Genomic DNA, 22,513 nt, shown 5'->3' with positions numbered 1-22,513 from the left:
TTGTAATAAAGCTCACTTAGAAAAAAGTAAGCTTCTCTGTTTAACAATTTTCTTATACAAAAAAAAAAAAAAAAAATCAGTCGAATATCGAATTCTCGTACAGATAAATAGTACATATCAAATGTATATACAAAAGATAAGCAAAAAATTGCTCCTCTCTCTCTCTCTCTCTCTCTCTCTCTCTCTCTCTCTCTCTCTCTCTCTCTCTCTCTCTCTCTCTCAATTCAATTAAAATTGAAAAAGTCCTTTTATGAAAATGCTACACTATAAGCAAGACATGTTCGAAATAACCACCGTCAATTTTGCGGGACTTAATACTTGACCAGGTAATGGTCGAAAGCAAAGCAAAAAACCAAAACCCGAAATATCAAAAAAGAAATAGAATAATAATAATAATAATAATAATAATAATATATAATAATAATAAAAACTGATCTATTCTTATGTGGGGATGGGGGAGTGTGAATTTGTTGTTTTAAATTTCCTACAAAATTTCAATTATAACTCCAATTTTCCAATGCACGGACATGTAAGAGCGGAAACGTATATAACTATATATTTGTAGTTACAAAATTTGTAGGGAAGAAACTTGCGCAGATGAAGAAGAATAGATGATGAATGTTAGAAGAGAAGTAGAAAGTGAAATGAATCGTTGATTTAAGAATCTAATCTCAGAATGCACATAAAAATGAACAATATAATCTTTATTCAAGCCATAGTTCATAAATTCACATATATATGTATATATATATATATATATATATATATATATATATATATATATATATATATATATATATATATATATATATATATATATATAACCAAAAAATATCGTTAATTGTTGAAGATGGGATGAAGAATATTACCTGTTCAACACAACTGACAACGTACGACAAATATTAATTAGATGTTGATATTAAACGTGTGCAGAATGAAAAAATAACTGCAAAACAACTCTCATTATGCTTTGATATTAAAAGCCATCGTTATTTTGCGAATTGGTAGGAGGTGAAAACTCAAAGAAAATTTGTATATAAAGAAAAAAAAAAAAAAGAATTCTCCAATACAAAATAAATGTATGATGCACCAAGCGTAATTAAGAGTAATTCTCCAATACAAAATAAAATTATATGACTATTAATTTTAAAATTTAGAACGTAACAATGGTGTTTCAACAAAAAATCCTAACATGTAATTAAACATTGGCATAAGAAAAATGAGAGAGAAAATTGCTTTACCTAAAATATGGTGGTTAAGGCGAGAAATAAGAGAACTCTGCTTCTATGATTGTTGATGGTGGCGGAAATTAAGTGAGAAAAGCCAAAGGGAAAAAGGATGTACAAATAAATATTGATTTGTTTCCAAGGTATTGATTAGAATGCAAAAACTTAAGTGAGTTTATACTTGTATATAATATATTAATTTGTTTCAAAGATATTAATTTATGCCAAGATTTAAGGGATTAGATACGTCAATCAATATTTTTCAAATAATATAGCAAATAATATACATTGTGCATTACCTGATTATTCTTAAAATGGGCGTGAAGTGGAAGGGAAAATGTTTGAGAAACATGCGTATCATTAGATTTGGGATTTGATGAAGAAAATCTAGATATCAAACTAAATAAAATGATAAAATTAATTAACTAAATCAATGACAATTATAACCTTAAAATGAGCGGGAAAAGTTACCCTTAGGGTCTACCAGTAACAACCTTTCTTTTATTAATAAGATAAGATATGTATACACACACAAAGATTATTAAAAAGAAATTGGCTATAATTCGAAAAATATGACTAAATTATTAGATATTACAAATATTTATAACAAAACAATTAAAAGTATTCCCGGCTAACGTGGCGCTAAGAATGGCCTAATTCACTCATTAATTTTCAAATGCTTGAAAGCATAATTATAAGGAAAAAAAAAAAGGTATGATCCTAAAATATTCAAAGCATATATATAAAAATAATTTAACAAAGATTTCATATATATAATTAAATATAGATATGTTTTGGCTTTATGTCAATGGAGTGGGTCTGAACTTTAAACAGGCTTTTTTGCCATGTTTTAACATATAATTAAAGTCGTTAACAGCTGTGTTAAGTCGTTGTAATAAATTAAAGTAGCACTATTAGGTTACAATTAAACAACTAATTCTGTGTGTTTTTTTTTCCCTGAAAAGTGAAAACCATTTAATTTAATCTAGCAAATGGTATAGAGATCTCCTTTGAGATTATTTTTTTTCTTAATTATTTTTTAATTAATTAATATTTTGTTAATGACATGTGTAGTGAGAAACCTCCTTTGCTAAGTAAACCTTTAGCAAGTCCGCCACCAAGTTATTCTAATAAATAAGTAACCTAGAATTATATGACTTGTTCATATATATATATTTCAATTCACTTGTAATTATTGAATAATCAATTTTAAGTGGGACAAATTTAAATGGCGATTTTGCCACATTAATTTCTCATTCTACATGAAGAATTGCGTTGTTATTATTATCATTTTTTTTAATGAAAAAATCTGCAACCAATCATATACATATATATATGTACACTGGATAAACCTACACTCTCGTTTAAAGTATTGTGTTATTTGATTTCAATTCAAATACCATATAAAATAGGATGCATTTGAAGAAACGTTCCTTATTTCATTATTGTTCACCCTTAACAATTGATAAATTCAAAAAAAATATATAAAAAATAAAAGGCAAAAACAAGAAAAGTTGAAGTTCAATTTCCATGCAAGTACATACGGTCTATTTAGTTGAGGAAATTAAAATACTCTTCTAGTCCTTCAAGTTTACCTCAATTCCACACTTGATCCTCATTGTTGAAAAAACACATATTTAGTCCCTCATGTTTCAACAATCTAACTTTTCTCCATCAATTTTCCGTTAGTCCGTGAATTAATTACAATGATGGCCAGGGTACATGCTCGATTGCGTTAGTACTAATGGCAAATTAACGGATGTGACCGTAAGTGTTAAATAGTAAAAACATTAGGACTAATATATCTATTTTAGTAAATAAAGAGGACCAGATACAGAATCGACGTAAACACTAGGGGGCGGAAAATATAATTTTTCCTATAATTGAAGTACAATTTTCATGCGTCTATCTTTCTTCCCTTGGCCTTTAAATACCACACTCGTTTCACAGGCTTCATCCCATGAAAAACAGTCTACAGCTTTCTTCTCAATTATAACACACACACCCACTTTCTCTCTCCTCTCACTCTCACTCTCTCTCTCTCTCTCTCTACAAATTAAACCTAAAAAATCATCAGAAAATACAAAAAAAGAAAGAAAAAAATGGAGCAAAATCTACCAATAATAGCGAAAAAGATTTGGAAAATGGTCCGAATTATGTACTTGATGTTGAGAAAAGGAATCTCAAAGGGCAAATTACTCGCCGAATTCACCTTGTTCATGAAACGCGGCAAGATCGCCGGCAAGGCAGCCATTCAACACCTCATGTTCCACCACCACCCCGCCGCCGCGGCGGCCTCCTCCAGCCGCCGCGGCGGCTCCTTCCCCGCCCCACTAAACGAGTACGAGTTCAGCTGCAGCAACAGCCCGGCCGCCCCCGCCGCCAACTATTTCCGCCACCTCCTCCCATTCCACCTCAGCAAGCGCAAACACTCCTCCTCCTACTCCCACGCGCCGCCGCAGCCCATCGACGGCGACATGATGGCGGCGGCCATGGAGATACTCGGCAATATTGCGTCGCCGTATCTGCCCGGGTTCGGGCCGAGTCCGATGGTGAGGCAACTCAGGGTGACTGACTCGCCGTTCCCGTTGAGGGACGTTGACCAAACGGATAGCCACGTGGACGATGCTGCTGAGGAGTTCATTCTGAAGTTCTATAAGGATTTGAAGCACCAAAATTCCGTGGCTCATTTGGGATATTATTCTTCCAAATAATTTAATTCTTTAAAATTTAATTTGGGATTATTATTACTATTAAAATAATTATCATTGGAAAATAAATGTGTGTTTTTCCATATTTACCCAAAACTTCCATGCATGGGGCATGTGAGTTTCTTTGTTGAATTATGAATGGTATCAATGTACTTGGCGAGCGCTCGTTAGAAGAGTTGGTACGTAGTTTCGATTGCTAGTATCGAGGTTTATGGTTCGAATTATGATTTATAAGTTGAATTTAAGATATAAAATAAATAAATAAACCTTATGTTTTAAGGCAAATTACTAATTTTAAGAAAAAATGAGTTTTTTTTTAGTTCAAATTACGCTAGTCACCTGAGGCAAGCTCAAATTACAAAATCCTCTTATTTTTAGATAATTACTACCACCCTCTTTAACTATGTATTTTCTTATGAAAAAACTCTTTCATTCAATAGGTAAATCTGACATAGTTGAGGGGTCGTTATATTTACCTAAACATGAAGCTTTTTTTTTTCTATTTAATTTCAATTTATAATTAACTTGTGTAATTTACTTTAGATTCCTCCATCCTTAGATTTTTCTTTTTCTTTTTTAAATTCCAGATAACCCTTTTATTTTTATTTTTACATGATCAATAAATAATTGGTCTTGTAGATGATACATGATTTTAGGTAAATAAAATACAATATATATATATAGACAATATTACAGCAAAGTAGATAGTTATCAATATACTTTGTACGATAAAATTTTACTAATTAGTGAAGTCCTATGAGTTTATTGTTCATGAACAACAAATTTATTGGTTGTTTAATTTTGTAAGGACAATACAAATTAAATATTTTAGGGTGTGTGTGTGTGTGTGTGTGTGTGTGAGAGAGAGAGAGAGAGAGAGAGAGAGAGAGAGAGAGAGAGAGAGAGAGAGAGAGAGAGAGAGAGAGAGAAATAAATAGAATGCATATAGAATAATACATAACATTTATAAATTCTAACTAAAAAAAGAAAAATTAATAAAAGTTTAGTAGATTAATTTAAGTTGAGTGGGAGAGATATTAGAACATTATATATATATGTATAACTATAACTATAACTATGTGGAAATAAAATATATAGCTTTAGTGGTAATAATTAAAAATGAAATTAGAAAAAGAATTTTTATTATTTTTAAATAGTGGCCTTCGGAATTTCAGATCTAAGGTGGCTAGCAGTACTGATTGATCTGTCAATATTCCACTATGCATGGCAAAGTGGGATCCCATGGATTCCTTGTGTTTAAAGTAAATTAAAGTAACATGTTACTTATTAATTTTAGGGCAAATTTAGGTCATCCCTGAATTATGGCCAAATTATAAAAAAATCCCCTTTGTTTGGATAATTACAGCTACTCACTCCTTTTAAATATTATTGTTATATAAAATTTATGTAATTCGGTTATGTACCGAACCAAAACGTATATTTAGTTCGGCAAACTGTATGAAATGTTGGCATACCAAAATTTCGTTTTGGTTTTACCGAATTAACATCCCTAAATTTACCTATGAAGGGGTATTTTCTAGTTTAGGGGTGACTATAATTACTCAAACAAGAGGAAAGTTTTCATAATTTGACCATAACTTAACTTAGGGGCGGCCGTAATTTTCCCTTAACTGTATATATGCATTAATACATATATGGTGTTTACCTTTTGTTTCTTTTTTGTTTAACACTATTTTCCAAACAATTTTACTACTTTCAATATTGCTAGTTGAATTGGTAATTAGCAACTTTCATTAGAATGCTTTTGAATAATCTTGTTTCCTTACCTACATCGGATTACATTAATTTTAGATGAGATTGTATTAAAGTTTTACTAACTAACTAAATTATCTAACGAGAGTAAGATGTTTGATTCCTTAGAATAAAATTTGTATTAAATTGGTTAACTTCTGGTATTTAGTATACATATTATTATGGAGTAACTTCAACAAAAACATATCACAACCAAGGCAAGTCTTCGAAAACTTTTAATACAACCTAAATTTTCACAAGAAATGAAGAAATCACAACCAATGTCTTTTTTGAATGATGAAAAACAAAATTAATTACTTTTTCATCTTAAAAGTAAAGTTATTGACTTTTTTAGGACATGCGTTTAAAGAGTGTAAAATGAGGAAAATGTTGGACACTTGTCACTTTTTGAACTTGCTTTCCCCATTTGCATGCCCTTTGTTATTAGATAATAATTCATGGATTAATTCTATCTTACACCATTAAAATATAGTATTTTGGCACTTTGCACCCTTGAAACACAATAAATAGTGCATAATGCATTCTGAATGAATTTTTCAAGTGACTGAAGACAATTTAAAACTACGAAGTGCAAAAATAAAAATACATCACATCAACATATTTAAAAAAAAAAAATCACAAAAAAAAAATATTTTACAAAAGAAAAAAGAAAATCCTTCGGCTATTATCATGTTATCAAATTACTTGATAATCGAAGGTCCTTTCAAAGATTTCTACCAATTATTTTCACCAATTATAATAAAAGATCTATCGATCGAATAATTTAATGATAATAGTCTTTTTTTTTATTATTATTTAACAAAATATAGTTTTTTCAGTAATTCGATGTGATTGTTATTTTTTGCACCTGCTACGCTCGAAGTCAAGTTGGATTTTGAAAAAATAACAGTTTAATTGGTTAACTTCCACCATGAAAATAAAGAAAAAACAATAAAAAAAAAAATAGTTGCCCTTATTAAATTTTAAATATTTAATTTACGTTTGCATTGTGAATGATTAATTATTGTGTTTTGAGAGTGCAAAAGTGTTATTATTTTAAGATAAAGTTAAAATTAAACCAATAGCTTTTGATTATGAGACTTTTGATGGTGGCAAAAAAGTTGGCAATAGGTGCAAATTGCAATCTTATTAATTATAAAGAGACTTTTCAAAAAGTTACATTTCTTTCATGCCAATATAGCAATAACTTTATCTCTTAAGGACCAATTTATTTTTATCATTTATTTTTAAAAAAATAAAATAAATTTGTTTTTATTGGCATAATTTCTCATTAATGTGCACCAATTATAGAGTACGGAGTATATAAGTACTATACGTACCTGATCACTTATTGGATTTACTTGAATGTTTTTAAATTAAATATTTTAATTAAATTCCTAAGAGGCGCATGGCGAGTCAATGAAATAAGGGCAAATTACAGATACCACTAATGTATGGTTAAATTACGAAAAAAATTATATTGTTTGGATAGTTGTAATTAAAAAAAAAAAAAAAAACTATTTTTGTTATATATTTGTGCTACCATGCTTATATTTTTGAAAATAATTGGACTAAAAAGTAAAAACTACAATATTTAGTTCAAAATATTAAAACTAGCTAGCAAATAGTGGTACCAAGTTATGTAATTGGTTTAGCTTAGTTTTTCGGATAGAATAGGTTTAACTTATTTTCGCCGAAAATAAGAGGGGTACTTTTTTCTTGAGCCGAACTGAGTTTTAATGATTTTTTTTGTAATTCTTCTTGTTATTAATAGAAAAAAATCGGGCAAAAAAAATGTTATTAGGGTATTTTTCGCATGTTAACTATATGTGCACGTGTGCATAATCAATCTACAAATTAACTTTGTTTACTAATATGGGTTTCATTAATTTTGAAGTTTAGAAACAAATAAAGAACAAATTAAAATAGCAAAATCAAGAAAGTGATCCCAAAACATGGAATGGTGGTGGGGTTAAGTTCTCAATTATTGAACTCCATGAATATGCAAATCAAAACTCTTTATTTCTCTCTTCTCTTTTTCTTTTTTCTTCTTTTTTTTTTTTAAAAAAAACATTCTCCAATACTTTTAATGATTCATATTGCCGAATTAATGAACGTGTACGATCTCAGCCGATATCAGTTATCGTAAAATTAATTGATGATATAAAACGTACATAATTCGATAATAACTCGAGTTACTCTCAAAACATCCCTTCTTTGCTAGCCTTTATTTGGATATTCAATCATTTGTCATTGCAAATTAAAAAAGAAAAGAAAAAAAAACACACACACGCACAAGGAATTCCTAAGCTACACCAAAAAAAAATAAAAAATAAAAATAAAAAAAGATTGTCACACTCACATAGATACATAAATATCCTTGATAGATATTAGGTATCAATATTTTTATATCCTCTAAGATATAGTAATTAAGTTAATTAATCCACAAAATTAAACTTGAACACAAAGTCCCGGACCTTTATAAATTCATGGGGAGATTCACTTATAGATCCTCTCTTATCAGTACTTAACATTTAATTACAGATTAATTATATCTGTAATCACTTGGTTTAAAGTTTATACACTTGGGCTAATCTTGCTTTTTCTGCTTTAGTAAAGCAGCTGGTAATTAAAGCACTTCAATATTTTAGTTTAATATAATGACATTGTGCTTTGTATTTGAATTTAGAACATAATTAAGTTAATTAACCACATTCCAGAATTTAATTATTTTTTGAAGTACTATTATAAACAAAATCGAGTTGAATAGAAATATTATTGTTAAAACCTTTTTTTTATAAAAAATTGAAAAATTATATTTCGGCATGCCTTGTTGTTATTGTCTTGATTAAAAATTAAAACAAAAATATTATATGATATTTAATACCGCCCACCATGGGGCTCGAACCCATGACCACAAGGTTAAGAGCCTTGCGCTCTACCAACTGAGCTAGACGGGCTTTTTGATATTTTCTTCTTTTAATGTTAAATATCCCTATCAAAAAGGTTGATGAACAAAAAATTATACGCCGTTGCCGGGGATCGAACCCGGGTCACCCGCGTAACAGGCGGGAATACTTACCACTATACTACAACGACTTTGATGGTATAAAATCTAATTAGTTACTATTTTAACTTACTTATATTAATATGGTGAATATATAATTCTTAACCATTTAAATTTTTATTTCAACCTGCACTGCAAACCTAAATTAATTTTTTTATAATTTTATGTGTAGCAATTTACCCATTTCTGTTTTCGTTTTCTTTTTTTTGTTTCAGGATTTGGGCTTTTTAAGGGGTTGTTGGGTTTGATGTGCATTGGTTGACGACGACGTTTTGTTACAAGTTCAACGCCCCACCATCCGATTCTACACACCAACTACAACAATTGACTCTTTTGTGGCCCAAAAGTCAATTTATCCCAACAATATCAAAATATTGTTGAAAAATATTCAAAAAAAATTCCCATATTATTTGACCTCTATACCCACTTTCTTTCTCAATTTTTTGTTACATAAAAAGAAAATTAAAAATCACCACAATTGTATCAAAACATATTAGTCCATATAAATAGAATATTATATTCTCATTATTTCATTCATTATCATTAGTACTCAGATTGTGCCAGCCATGCAATTCGGAAGGCCGACGACTACATAAGCTAATAGGCTACGACTACAAGACAAGCCGGCCGGAGCGACTGGCTTCTATTCTTGAATATATTTCTTTCAGTGTAGCATAAAAGCGATATCCTACTAAATCATGAGATTAATATCGTAAATTATAATTATTTTAATATTTATATTTCCAGCAAAAATTTTATAATAAAAATTAATAATATATAGATGGTTCTTTGCTTCAAACTATATATTTTTATTAAAATATTTACAAGTGTGTGAAAATGAGGGTGGTGGATGTAGCTTCCTACATTTACTGAAATTTCAACAAAGAATACTCCAAAGTCATCCCACTTTCAACAAAATAGCGTTTAATTTGGTGTCAAAATTCACACTCTCTAGTGGAAAAATATGAGACAAAAGTCCTAATGTGATGAAGATTAGCATTAAGAACATCCACTAATTATGTGGTTCAAATTGTACATAATTATTTGATGAAGTAATAATATATGTAGTTTTAATTTATTTTTTTTATATATAAAGTTTTAATTAAACAGATTAATATTATAAAGATTAAACATCTAGTTAACCTACCATGTTTATGTAGTACAATAATTCTACATACATATTATAGTCATTCTTTAAATAAAAAGAACATTTTTTCAATTGACTAAAGACATGAAGATTTTTTAATGGACTAATATATGTTGTTAACCTACATTTTTTTTTTCACTTTTAAGCTCTTAAAATGATAAATATTATGTATTAAGAATATTACGTATATGCGGGGGCGATTTTAGTTAGAATTGGGTCAACGGGTCAACCCAATCCAAGTTACATTAATTCATCATCGACCCATTTTTGAATTAAAAAAATTAGGGTAAATTACAACCTCCCCTGATGTATGATTAAATTACGAAAATTCCCCTCTTATTTGCGTACTTACAACCACCCCCTCAACTATAAATTTTTTTACACGTCCATCCTTGCGGTTTCAAATTTAGTGGAATTTTCGAGATTATATAGAATATTATCACTTGTGTACCCGTTTTATCCCATTCGAACTCCATATTTTGAAGCAAGATGATCATACTACGTGTTTTTTGGCTTGTATATATCAGATTCTGGTGCATCAGAAACTGTACTTTTACACAAAACGAGTACAAACTAGAGCACTTTCCACGAAAGCTAGATGATTATGTTGAATTTGATACCATAAGGGTGGAGGTGTAAAAAAAAAATCATAGTTGAGGGGGTAGATGTAATTATCCAAAGAAGATGGGTTTTTTCGTAAATTGATCATACCTCAGGGGTGGTTGTAATTTACCCAAAAAATTAAATTAATAGTTTCTCTTCTTCTTTTTTTAAATAAAAGAGTAAATTACAACTACCCCTGATGTATGGTCAAATTACGAAAAAACCCCTATTGTTTGGCTAATTACAACTACACCCATCAACTATAAAATCTTCTTACACGTCATATTTTGTGAAATCTTCTAGATTATATTTAGTGTCATATTTAGTGAAATCTTCTAGATTATATGGAATATTCTTAATTTTGTACCCGTTTTATCTCATTCGAACTTCACATTTTGAAGCAAGATGATGATATGATGTGTTTTTTGGCTTGTATAGATCAGATTGTAGTGCATCAGAAACTGCATTTTGCACAAAACGAGTACAAACTAGAGTGCATTCCACAGAAGGTAGAAGATTATGTTGAATTTTACATCGTAAGGATGGACGTGCAAGAAGATCCATAGTTGATGTGGTAGTTAAAATTATCAAAACATAAAGGGTTTTTTCGTAATTTGACCATACCTCAAGGATGGTTGTAATTTACCTAAACAAAAATAAAATTAACGTTCCCACCTTATTTTTGATTGCCCCTTATATCTTCTCTCCTCACCTATTGCACTAGCTAGTAGTAAGTGGTAAAGTAGTACTAACCCTCCATCCCATCTACTCCAATTTATACGAAAAAACAAACAAAAGTCAAAATACATAAATATAAATTATTTAAAATAAAAAAATAAAATAAAATATATACATATAAATTACTAGCTTAAAGAAAGTTGGTAAAATGATTAAATTATTCAATTTAATAGATGTAAACTCATTAGGTCCAAAAATTAACAAACCCCCCCGCCCCCACACACAACACACACACTATAAAAGCCGCAAAACTCATCTTAATACTGTAGCACTATATTTTGTTATCATATACATCTTGTTAATTACGTTTCATTAAAAACATTATATTAATCTATGAGTAAATTAATTTTCTTCATTTTTTCTTGAAATTCAGGCTAATTTATAGTAAGAATTAATAACAAAAATGGATGATAAAATGCGGGGTTCGAGGAGGCAAACTAGCCGGAGCAGCTGGAGCATGGAGGACGTGTTTTCCGGCGGCTCCGGTGGCGGCGGCACCGCCAGGCGCAGCGTTCGGGCGGAGGAAGACAAAGAAGCGCTGAGATGGGCTGCTCTTGAAAAACTGCCGACGTACGACAGATTGAGGAAAACTGTGCTGAAATCGTTCGTCGAAACTCCGAATAGTACTAACGGAAATGTTAGGGTTGTTCACCGGGAAATTGATGTAAGAAAACTCGACGTCAACGATAGGCAGGATTTCATCGACAGGATTTTTAGGGTTGCTGAGGAAGACAATGAGAAGTTCTTGATCAAGCTCCGAAATCGAATCGACAAGTAAGTTTTTATTTTCTAAGTTTTCGATTTTTATATATTTTTTATTTTATGTAAACCATTCCATTGTATTTAATTATGTAATCGATTGTATTTTAAAAATAATTACTATATGATATGAACTTATAATAAATGATATATTTTTTTTCCAAGATTTGTAATTAATATAATTATATTGCAGAGTTGGGATTACTCTTCCGACGGTAGAAGTGAGATTCGAGCACCTAACGGTGGAGGCGGATTGCTTCGTCGGTGATCGGGCGCTTCCGACTCTACCAAACGCGGCCCGCAACATGTTCGAGACGGGCCTGAGTTGGTTCGGATTCGGGCCGTCTCGGAAAACTAAACTCACTATACTAAAAGATGTATCGGGGGTCATTAAACCCTCTAGGTATATATATATTATAATCATATATTTCAACTTCTTTTAGTTCTACTAATTTCTTGATATATAAATCTAATTTGAATATTTTTATATATATATTTTTTAATTTTTTAATAATCTTTGATGAAATAATATTTATTTTGTTAAATGTGACAGGATGACGCTTTTATTAGGACCACCGTCCTCCGGCAAGACGACCCTCTTGTTGGCTTTAGCCGGAAAATTGGACCCTACTTTGAAGGTTCGATATTTTTCGATCGACAATTTTTTTTTTCAAATAAAAATAATAATGCAAACTAATTATTCTATAATTATGATAATGTATATATTGTGCATGGTTTAATGTTATTGAAACAGACGAGTGGAGAAATCACGTACAACGGGCACATGCTTAACGAATTCGTGCCGCAGAAAACATCGGCGTACATTAGCCAAAACGATGTTCATGTTGGAGAAATGACCGTCAAAGAAACCCTCGATTTCTCGGCTAGGTGCCAAGGCGTCGGATCGCGATACGGTACTATTATATTATTTTACTCGATAAAACTATTAAATAAATAATTTTAAAAAAAAGATTATTTATGCGGTAATTAATATAATTTAATTAATTAATCAGATCTTTTGAGTGAGCTAGCTAGAAGGGAGAGAGAAGCTGGTATTTTTCCAGACCCAGAAGTTGATTTTTTCATGAAGGTAATTAATTTATATTCTCACTATTAATTAATTACTCATCATTTAATTAATTAATAACTTAATTATATAATTATTTTATTTATCATGAATCTCCAATAATAGGCAACTGCTATGCAAGGAGTAGAGAGCAGCCTCATTACAGATTACACCTTAAGGGTAAGTATAATTAATTTAGATGTCCCATTTAAATAAAATAATTAATTAATAAATGTTTTGAATAAATAAATGAGCATTTTCAGCACTAATAATTATTAGTTTCTACTAATTAATTTTTATTTTTATTTTAAATGCAGATATTAGGGCTAGATGTGTGCAGGGACACCATTGTTGGTGATGAAATGATAAGAGGGATTTCAGGAGGCCAAAAAAAACGTGTTACTACAGGTTAATTTAATATATATTCTAATTTTTTTTTAATCGGATCGAGAAAAAAAGACTGAATTCGAAAAATAGTTTTTGTTCCAAAATTAAAATAAAAAATTGGGTCGAAATTGGCGGAATTCGAAAATTACGTTGCAATCAAGTCCACTAGCGGGGGGTTGAATTACCTAATAATAATAATAATAATAATAATAATAATAATAATAATAATAATAATAATAATAATAATAATAATAATAATAATAATAATAATAATAATAATAATAATAATAATAATAATAATAATAATAATAATAATAATAATAATAATAATAATAATAATAATAATAATAATAATAATAATAATAATAATTAATAATAATAATATAATATCCTATCTTCATTAATTAGGGGGTGAGAGGTTAATTAATTCACCTAATCTTACATTCCATTTGGTCCAAAAAGTGAAACAGAACAGGTAACAAGTCAACTTTCAGTTGAATTATTATTCAACTGTCTTACCTAACCTAACCACCAAGCAGCATTCTAGAAACTGATAAATATTTATATAGTATGATCTAATTTTTTATATACTTTTATTTATTTATATTTTATGGTCCCAATAATAAAATACACCTTAGGCAAGAACAAACAAATCCTTATAGACAAATAATCATCAAAATAATTTAAAATGCTGGTGGTGGACCATCAATTTGGATTATCAATTTATTCTAATATATTATTTCTCCCTCTTCAGGTTACCTAATATATTATATATTACATACAATTAAACTTCTATAAATTGATAGAGCCAAAACTAATAAAATTGTATTAATTTTACGAAATATTAAATTATTGAATTAATAATTTAGTATATTTTTACCGAGTCGCGACAAGAAGAAACTATTATTTAAATAAGATTATTAGTTTTATCAAGTATTGATTTATCGAAGTTCTATTGTATATGCATGGCGTGACACTGTTAATTAACGCACACCTACTACTCTATCTTGATTAGGCCGGGTGGAAATTGGAACGAAATTTCCGATTTCCGCCGATTTCGATCATAAATTCTTCGACCGTGAAACAATTTCCTTTCCATTCCGAATTCCGAAACTTCTGATTCCGATTTCAACTCTGATTTTTTTATGTTTTTTCTCACCCGAAAATTACACTTATAATATCAATTAAAATGCATTTATTTTTTTAGGTGACTAAATGGTTGGAATGTTCTGAATTTTATTGATTCCAATTTAAAACAATTCCCAATTTTAGTACGAGTTTTTTCCACTCCAATTTCTAAAATTCCGATTTCTAATTTCGAAACAGGGGAGATGATAGTTGGGCCGACGAAAACACTGTTCATGGACGAGATATCGACTGGGCTGGACAGCTCGACAACGTTTCAGATAGTCAAATGTTTGCAGCAAATTGTACATTTGACCGAGTCAACTATTTTCATGTCTCTTCTCCAACCAGCTCCCGAGACATTCGAACTCTTCGACGACGTCGTTTTGTTGTCGGAAGGTCAGATTGTGTACCAGGGTCCAAGAGAGCACGTGGTTGAATTCTTTGAGAGCTGTGGATTTAAATGCCCTGAGAGAAAAGGAACTGCTGATTTCTTACAAGAGGTAATTTAATTTATATTTTGCCAATTTCATACTTACAATTAAATTATCACTATCATATTTAAGAAAAATATTTTATTTATTCTTTAAACTTTTTTAGAGAAAATTCGAGTGTCTAGCCGATTTATCTATCTACGAGTTCGTTTAATCGGATTGGATTTAATACTTAAAGTGCTTGAATTCTAGTATTAAATGTGATTTTTCAATAACGTACGTAGTTTTACAATAATCATATCTTAATTTATTGTGTTTTAGGGATAGAGATAGTCATTTTCCTTTTTAATCGCAACTACAAAATTAATCGTATGTCGTAGAAAATCAACTAATATTATTGTATAGTGATCTTTTATTTGTATTCAACTTTTGATTTGCAAAAAATCGACTGGATAGAGTCGAAATTAGCATTTTTGAAGGAAAAAAATTGAATGTGAAAACTAATTCCATCTTTTTTAAAAACTAGTTGTTTAAAAAAAATCTCATACATAATCCTAATAAGGAAAAATTCAATATTCATCTCCTCAAGTTTATGAAAATTACATTTGGTCCCTCGTGTTTCAAAACTTCAACATTTTAAGCCATTCTCGTCAATTTTCCGTCAGTAATAACGTAATCAAGCTTGCGCCTTCACTTTCTTAACTGACGGACTAATGGTAAACTGACGGAAAGGACCAACGGTGTTGAACTATTGAAACATGAGGGACTAAATGTGTTTTTTGTGAACGTAAGGAACGGAATGTGACATCAATTCAAACTCAAGGGATGAAAACTGTATTTTTCCAATTCTAATATGATTACTTTATTAAGTCCCGAGATTTAAATATATTTCCCGCTAAAAAAATAATAATAATAAAAAAAAAAAAAAACAAATTCAATCCTCATTTCTAATTAGGGTTTCTTCTGTTCATCACCCCCAATTTCACTCAAACAGGTGACATCGAAAAAAGACCAGGAGCAATACTGGTCGGACAGAAGCAACCGGTACCGCCACATCTCCGTCGCCGAATTCGCCGCAAAATTCAAGCGCTTCCACGCCGGCCTCCGCCTGGAGAACGAGCTCTCCGTGCCCTACCCGAAGCCCCGCAGCCACAAAGCCGCCCTAGTCTACAAAACCAACGCCGTCCCCAACACAGAGCTCCTCCGAGCCAACTTCGCCAAAGAATGGCTGCTCATCAAGCGCAACTCCTTCGTCTACGTGTTCAAAACCGTGCAGATATTCATCGTCGCCCTGATCGCGTCCACCCTGTTTCTGCGGACACACATGCGCACCAGGAACGAGCAGGACGGCGCGATCTATGTGGGCGCGCTTCTGTTTGCGATGATATGCAACACGTTCAACGGGTTCGCTGAGCTGGCGTTGACCATACAGAGGCTGCCGGTGTTCTACAAGCAGAGGGATCTTCTGTTTCATCCGGCGTGGGCGTTTACCCTGCCGACGTTTCTGCTCAGGATTCCGATCTCGGCGTTCGAGGCGGTTGTGTGGATGGTCACCACTTACTATACTATTGGCTTTGCCCCTGATCCTACTAGGTACTCTCTCCTCCATCCCAATTTTATTTTTCTTCAAATTATTAGATAATTAATTAGAAAAGAGTATTTTAGTCGCATTTTAATGTTTTTTTTTTGTCTAGAATTCATGCACATTTATTAGATTTATTAATACGTGTACACCCACACCTTATTCTAACTTGATTGTAGTTTGGATATAAGTGAAAATTAGGCGAATTGGATCGGGGATTAATGTTTTTTCGGAAGTGAGAAACTAATTCGAGATCCAATACAAAAATGAAAAAAATTGGAGAATAGAAAGAATTGTTCAATATTTTAAAAAACCGGAATCTTAATCCAAGAAATTTTGAAAAATGTGTTATGTTTTGCGGTAGGTCTAAATTATATATGACAATATAATTTACACATATAATAATATTAATATTCTAATTTTTATTGTAATTTTGGGAAAGAAAAAGTGTTGAAATATTTGAAATTGTTTTTGAAAAATATTAAAATCGGACTGAAAATCAGTATTTCATATATAAATTTTATATTAGATCAAAAACTTTTTAGAAAAAAAAAACACAACAAAATCAGAAATTGGGACGAAATCGACAGAATTTAGAAATTCCATTCTGATTATCCATTTGTTTTAATTTGATGTGTCGTCTGTTTTTTCATATGGTATTTTATTCATAGATATACACACCAAAATGTATGTAATATTTCTTGCTTTGTATTCCATATTTATATCGACAGGTTCTTCAAGCAACTACTGCTGATATTTGCTATCCAGCAAATGGCAGCAGGAATATTCCGGCTCATTGCCGGAGTATGCCGAACTATGATCATCGCCAACACTGGCGGCGCTCTTACTCTCCTCCTCGTCTTTCTCTTGGGCGGTTTCATCCTCCCCAAAGGTTAGCCCCCAATAAATCTATATTGCCAAAAACTACAACCATATTTATCGAACACTATAACCAAATTAGTATTTCTTGAAATGAGGTTTTTTTCCGACGATTTGTTTCGAATGCAGACAAAATCCCAGTATGGTGGGGGTGGGGTTACTGGGTTTCACCCCTCACCTATGGCTACAACGCCATTGTAGTAAACGAGATGTTAGCTACAAGATGGATGAACAAACTGGTCAGTTTATCAAAACTCTAAGCTTTTTCATTATTTGTTTTTTTCTTACAACCTTTTTATAAGATGTAATAACAGCATTTTCAAGAGATCTTTTTTTTTTTTTTTAATAATTTGGTCACGTAGTGCAGGCGTCGGACAACACTACATTATTGGGTGTAGCAATATTGAACAACTTCAACATTTTTGCCGATAAGAATTGGTATTGGATAGGAGTCGTTGCCCTTATTGGATTTACACTACTATTTAACATACTCTTCACTTTCGCTCTCATGTATCTTAACCGTAAGTTCTAAATAATCTCTTCAATTGATTTACTATTAGTGTTTGTAAAAATAAAATATCGCAACTAAATTTTCGTATATGCAATTTTGAGACGAAAACCAGCTCTTGGGAAGCCACAAGCTATAATATCCAAAGAGCAGGCAAAGGAGATGGAAATTGAGAATGAAGACAGAGATGAGTCACCAAGACTTGGGACAAGAAAGTCAAACAAAAATTCGTTCCAACGATCATTATCATCCGATGATGGAAACAACACAAGTACTAATAATTAATCATCAAATGGTTACTTAAAATTATCGTGTTTTTGCTCATGTTTTTTTTTTATTAGGGGAAATGGAGATTCGACGAATGAGCAGTCGTTCGAGCGTTGAGGGAGAAAGGCGTGTTGCCCCAAAGAGAGGAATGGTTCTACCGTTCACACCACTATACATGTCCTTTGACAATGTTAACTACTATGTGGACATGCCACCGGTTAGAACCCTATATCTATCTATCTATCTATCTTAATTGTCGCTTTTTAATTGAAAAAATAAATAGCCTTACGATGCTATATTTTACTTTGAAGTACCTATTAATGTTTCGATCTAACGTCATCCTCTTAATATAAAATACATGAAAGTATTGATATGATAAGTGTAATTATCGGAAAAAATGGAATTTGCGGAAATATTTTCTGAAATTATAATTATCGGATCGGAATCAAAATCTAATATATTTTTGGAAATTAAAATAGGAAATTGAAGTAAAAAATGTTGTTCCAAAATCGGAAGTATTTGGATCAGAATCATCGAAATTCGGAAATTCCGTTCCAATTTCCACCTCGAGTTAATTATAAACAACAGCTTTATGTTTTTTTTTCCTATGCAGGAAATGAAGGAACAAGGATTAGAAGATCAAAAACTGCAACTACTCCGTGAAGTAACCGGTGCATTTAGGCCCGGAGTTTTAACCGCATTAATGGGAGTAAGCGGAGCTGGAAAAACAACACTAATGGATGTTCTCGCAGGCCGTAAAACTGGTGGCTACATCGAAGGCGAAATTAAAATATCCGGATTTCCAAAAAATCAAGAAACCTTTGCAAGAATCTCCGGATATTGCGAGCAAAACGATATTCACTCTCCTCAAGTAACCGTCCGTGAGTCATTGATCTACTCCGCCTTTCTCCGTCTGCCTAAAGAAGTCACCAAGGAACAAAAAATGGTAAATAAAATAATAATAATAAAAAAAACATTTCTTTGCCTAATAATTTTATTTAGTAAATTTTACGGTTTTTTTTTTTTTTTTTGAAGGTTTTTGTTGATGAAGTGATGGAATTGGTTGAGCTGGAGAATCTGAAAGATGCCATTGTTGGAATTCCTGGGGTTACTGGATTATCGACAGAGCAGAGAAAGAGATTGACTATAGCAGTTGAGCTCGTTGCTAATCCTTCGATTATATTTATGGATGAACCGACTTCTGGTTTAGATGCAAGGGCAGCAGCCATTGTTATGAGAACTGTTAGAAATACTGTAGACACTGGACGAACTGTCGTTTGCACTATTCACCAGCCTAGCATCGATATCTTTGAAGCTTTCGATGAGGTAAATAAAAATACAAATGTACAATTTTCTTTTCCTTTTTTTGCATTTCTAACATCCTTGATTTTTATTGTGTATGAATTAGTTGCTTCTCTTGAAAAGAGGCGGGCAAGTAATTTATGCGGGACCCTTAGGGCGGCACTCAAATAAAATCATCGAATACTTTGAGGTATGTAGTTTGTAATTATATATATTTTTTTTGGTTTAAATGATTTTTGCAGTTAGTGTTGTTTTAAAGCACGGATTATTAAGAACGTGAAAACAGAAATAAGTAAATAACCACCGGAAACAAAATTGTTGTTTTAGTGACAGACACCGATCATCATATCTATCTGGGCAATTATTTTCTCGACCATGTCGTCGCTTTAGTCGTGTCACTTATTTAAAGGATTATATTGCATGAAATGTAGGCAATTCCTGGAGTTCCAAGAATCAAAGAGAAGTACAATCCAGCAACATGGATGCTCGAATCCAGTTCGGTTGCAACAGAAGCCAGACTCGGAATTGATTTCGCCGAATACTACAAGTCAACAACCTTATTTCAGTAAGCAAACGCCAAAATCAACATAAAAAATAAAAAATAAAAAAATCTGATCTTTAAGTTGTCCAAAATAATTCGGTTTAATTACGTACATACGGCTATTTAATATGTAAATATTCGCAGGCGAAACGAGGCTTTGGTGGAAGAACTGAGCAAAACAGTCCCCGGAGCAAAAGACTTGTACTTCAACACGCAATACTCAGAGTCCGAGTGGGGACAATTTAAGGCATGCCTATGGAAGCAATGGTGGACTTACTGGAGAAGCCCTGATTATAATCTTGTTAGATATTTCTTCACTTTGGCTTGTGCTCTTCTTGTCGGGACCGTTTTTTGGAGGGTCGGCACGAAAAAGTTAGTGTTTTTTTTATTAATGGTCAGCAATCACTAAAAAAATCAAGATTCTTTTTTGCTGATTTTTTATTCTTGTCTTGTATTTGGATTTAGGAACTCGGATACGGATCTTTTGACGATAATAGGAGCAATGTACGCTTCTGTTTTGTTCGTGGGGATCAATAATTGTGCAACGGTACAACCTGTGGTGGCCGTTGAGAGAACGGTGTTTTATAGGGAAAGAGCTGCGGGGATGTACTCGGCACTACCATATGCCTTGGCACAGGTGATCTATATATAGTGATGTATATATATAATTAATAATAACATGGAAAGAATAAAATCTAAATTTCGGAATTCATAACTAGAAAAAGATGTTCCGTAGTGAAAAAAAAAGGAAGAAATCTCAAATTGTAACTCGGAAATTCTATTCGAATTTCTACTGATGAATTCGGCTTCTTTAACTAAACGGTTTATTGATGTGCAGGTGATAGTAGAAATACCGTATGTTATTATTCAGACAACGTATTACACAATAATAGTGTATGCAATGGTGAGCTTCGAATGGACAGCAGCAAAATTCTTCTGGTTCTACTTTGTCAACTTCTTCTCCTTCCTCTACTTCACTTACTACGGCATGATGACTGTTGCTGTCACTCCAAACCAACAAGTTGCCGCCATTTTTGCCGCCGCCTTTTACGCTCTTTTCAATCTTTTCTCTGGCTTCTTCATCCCTAGACCCGTAAGACTCTCTCTCTCTCTCTCTCTCTCTCTCTCTCTCTCTCTCTCTCTCAAAAATATGGAAGATGTTTGGAATTAACTTGTTTTTTCTTTGTCTCTCTACTGTCAGCAAATTCCGAAGTGGTGGATATGGTATTACTGGCTTTGCCCAGTGGCGTGGACGGTATATGGATTGATTATAGGGCAATATGGGGATGTGACGAATACTATTACAGTCGTCGGATCATCTACACAACCAATGATCAAAACATATATTCACGACCATTTTGGATATGACTCCAATTTTAAGGGGCCAGTTGCGGTGGTTTTGATTGGTTTTGCGGTTTTCTTCGCGTTTATGTACGCGTATTGCATCAAGAATCTCAACTTTCAGATGAGGTAGAATTTGTAGAACATCATATATATATATATATAAATACATATACTAAAGAAATGTTAAATATAGATATATAACTTTTTTGAAGAAATTGTGGAAAGAAAATTATTGCAAGGTAGTTTTTTTTGGTTAAGATTTGCTGCTATAGGAAGTTATTACATGTATAGATGAAATATCAGATGTGTAACTAATGTTACTTTGCACTTTTTGGGATCCTATAACTGGAATATGTAATCTTTGTTACATTCTTGGTCTTGGAATTACTTAACTATCTGTTAATTTTGTGACTAATGATTATCTAATTCTATGTTTAAGATATGCATATTTATTATTTTTAATATTTTCGTTTTACTTTTGGGTAAATTGTGGCCAACCCCCCATGTAAGGTTAAATTGCGAAAAAACTACATCATGTTTGGGTAATTACAAGCACCCTAACTATGAATTTTCTTACACGTCTACCCTTTATGGTGTCAAAATCAACGGAATCTTCTACATTCCGTAGAGTGTTATCTAGTTTGTACTCGTTTTGTGCAAAAACGCAGTTTTTTATGCACCACAATCAGATGTAAAAAAGCCAAGAAACACTTATGATCATTTTGTTTCAAAATGTGGAGCTCGAATGGGGGTAAAACAGGTACAAACTAGAGAATATTCCACATATCTAGAAGATTCAACTAAATTTGACACCGCAAGGGTAAACGAGTAAGAAGACTGTTAGTTGAGACAGGTAGTTGTAATTATCCAAACATGATGGATTTAATTGTAATTTAACGTTACCTCGGAGGTGATTGGAGTCTTGGACCAATATCTTCATTTTGGCCCATTTTTTTAGTTTATGCCCAATTATTCTCTCACCATTAGGCCCATCGGATAGTGTTCGGTCCACGATCGCTTAACTGAGCCCCATCAACATGAAATGGCAGCATGATCGAACTTGTACCATACACTA

General features: G+C 31.9%; 2 protein-coding genes and 2 non-coding genes across 4 annotated transcripts; 2 read left to right on the top strand and 2 right to left on the bottom strand.

Moving 5' to 3' along the window:
• The first annotated feature begins 3,169 nt into the window (after positions 1-3,169).
• LOC148770964 (uncharacterized) lies at positions 3,170-4,222 on the top strand. Its single transcript, XM_088816616.1, has one exon. The coding sequence runs from the start codon at positions 3,329-3,331 to the stop codon at positions 3,938-3,940; it is 612 nt and encodes a 203-aa protein (XP_088672742.1). The 5' UTR covers positions 3,170-3,328; the 3' UTR covers positions 3,941-4,222.
• A 4,354-nt stretch (positions 4,223-8,576) lies between these two features.
• On the bottom strand, positions 8,577-8,649 carry TRNAK-CUU (transfer RNA lysine (anticodon CUU)). The gene has a single exon. It is a non-coding gene; the product is annotated as a tRNA-Lys (tRNA).
• Positions 8,650-8,716: 67 nt separating this feature from the next.
• TRNAN-GUU (transfer RNA asparagine (anticodon GUU)) lies at positions 8,717-8,788 on the bottom strand. The gene has a single exon. It is a non-coding gene; the product is annotated as a tRNA-Asn (tRNA).
• A 2,610-nt stretch (positions 8,789-11,398) lies between these two features.
• Positions 11,399-21,878, top strand: LOC105948586 (ABC transporter G family member 29). Its single transcript, XM_012977384.2, has 22 exons — positions 11,399-12,018; positions 12,197-12,406; positions 12,557-12,641; positions 12,758-12,917; positions 13,017-13,093; positions 13,196-13,249; positions 13,387-13,477; positions 14,783-15,084; positions 16,010-16,608; positions 17,329-17,489; positions 17,606-17,715; positions 17,844-17,997; positions 18,100-18,255; positions 18,326-18,468; positions 18,865-19,197; positions 19,287-19,577; positions 19,660-19,743; positions 19,985-20,118; positions 20,239-20,466; positions 20,560-20,731; positions 20,933-21,187; positions 21,296-21,878. Exons 1-22 carry the CDS (start codon positions 11,648-11,650, stop codon positions 21,566-21,568), a joined length of 4,443 nt encoding a protein of 1,480 aa, XP_012832838.2. The 5' UTR covers positions 11,399-11,647; the 3' UTR covers positions 21,569-21,878.
• Positions 21,879-22,513: the final 635 nt, after the last annotated feature.

This window comes from Erythranthe guttata, chromosome 4 (assembly GCF_056151865.1).
Source record: "Erythranthe guttata isolate IM_541 chromosome 4, IM_541, whole genome shotgun sequence".
Lineage (NCBI taxonomy): Eukaryota > Viridiplantae > Streptophyta > Magnoliopsida > Lamiales > Phrymaceae > Erythranthe > Erythranthe guttata.
Note: the sequence above shows the minus strand (reverse complement) of the source record. Positions and strands in the feature narration are given on the sequence as shown.

Excerpts from the sequence above, each read along its gene's own strand:
- LOC148770964 (XM_088816616.1), top strand. The coding sequence starts at position 3,329 with ATGGAGCAAAATCTACCAATAATAGCGAAAAAGATTTGGAAAATGGTC.
- LOC105948586 (XM_012977384.2), top strand. The coding sequence starts at position 11,648 with ATGGATGATAAAATGCGGGGTTCGAGGAGGCAAACTAGCCGGAGCAGC. Across the intron at positions 18,469-18,864 it reads ACTATGTGGACATGCCACCG|GAAATGAAGGAACAAGGATT; the intron begins GTTAGAACCCTA and ends TTTCCTATGCAG. Across the intron at positions 20,467-20,559 it reads TGGAGGGTCGGCACGAAAAA|GAACTCGGATACGGATCTTT; the intron begins GTTAGTGTTTTT and ends ATTTGGATTTAG.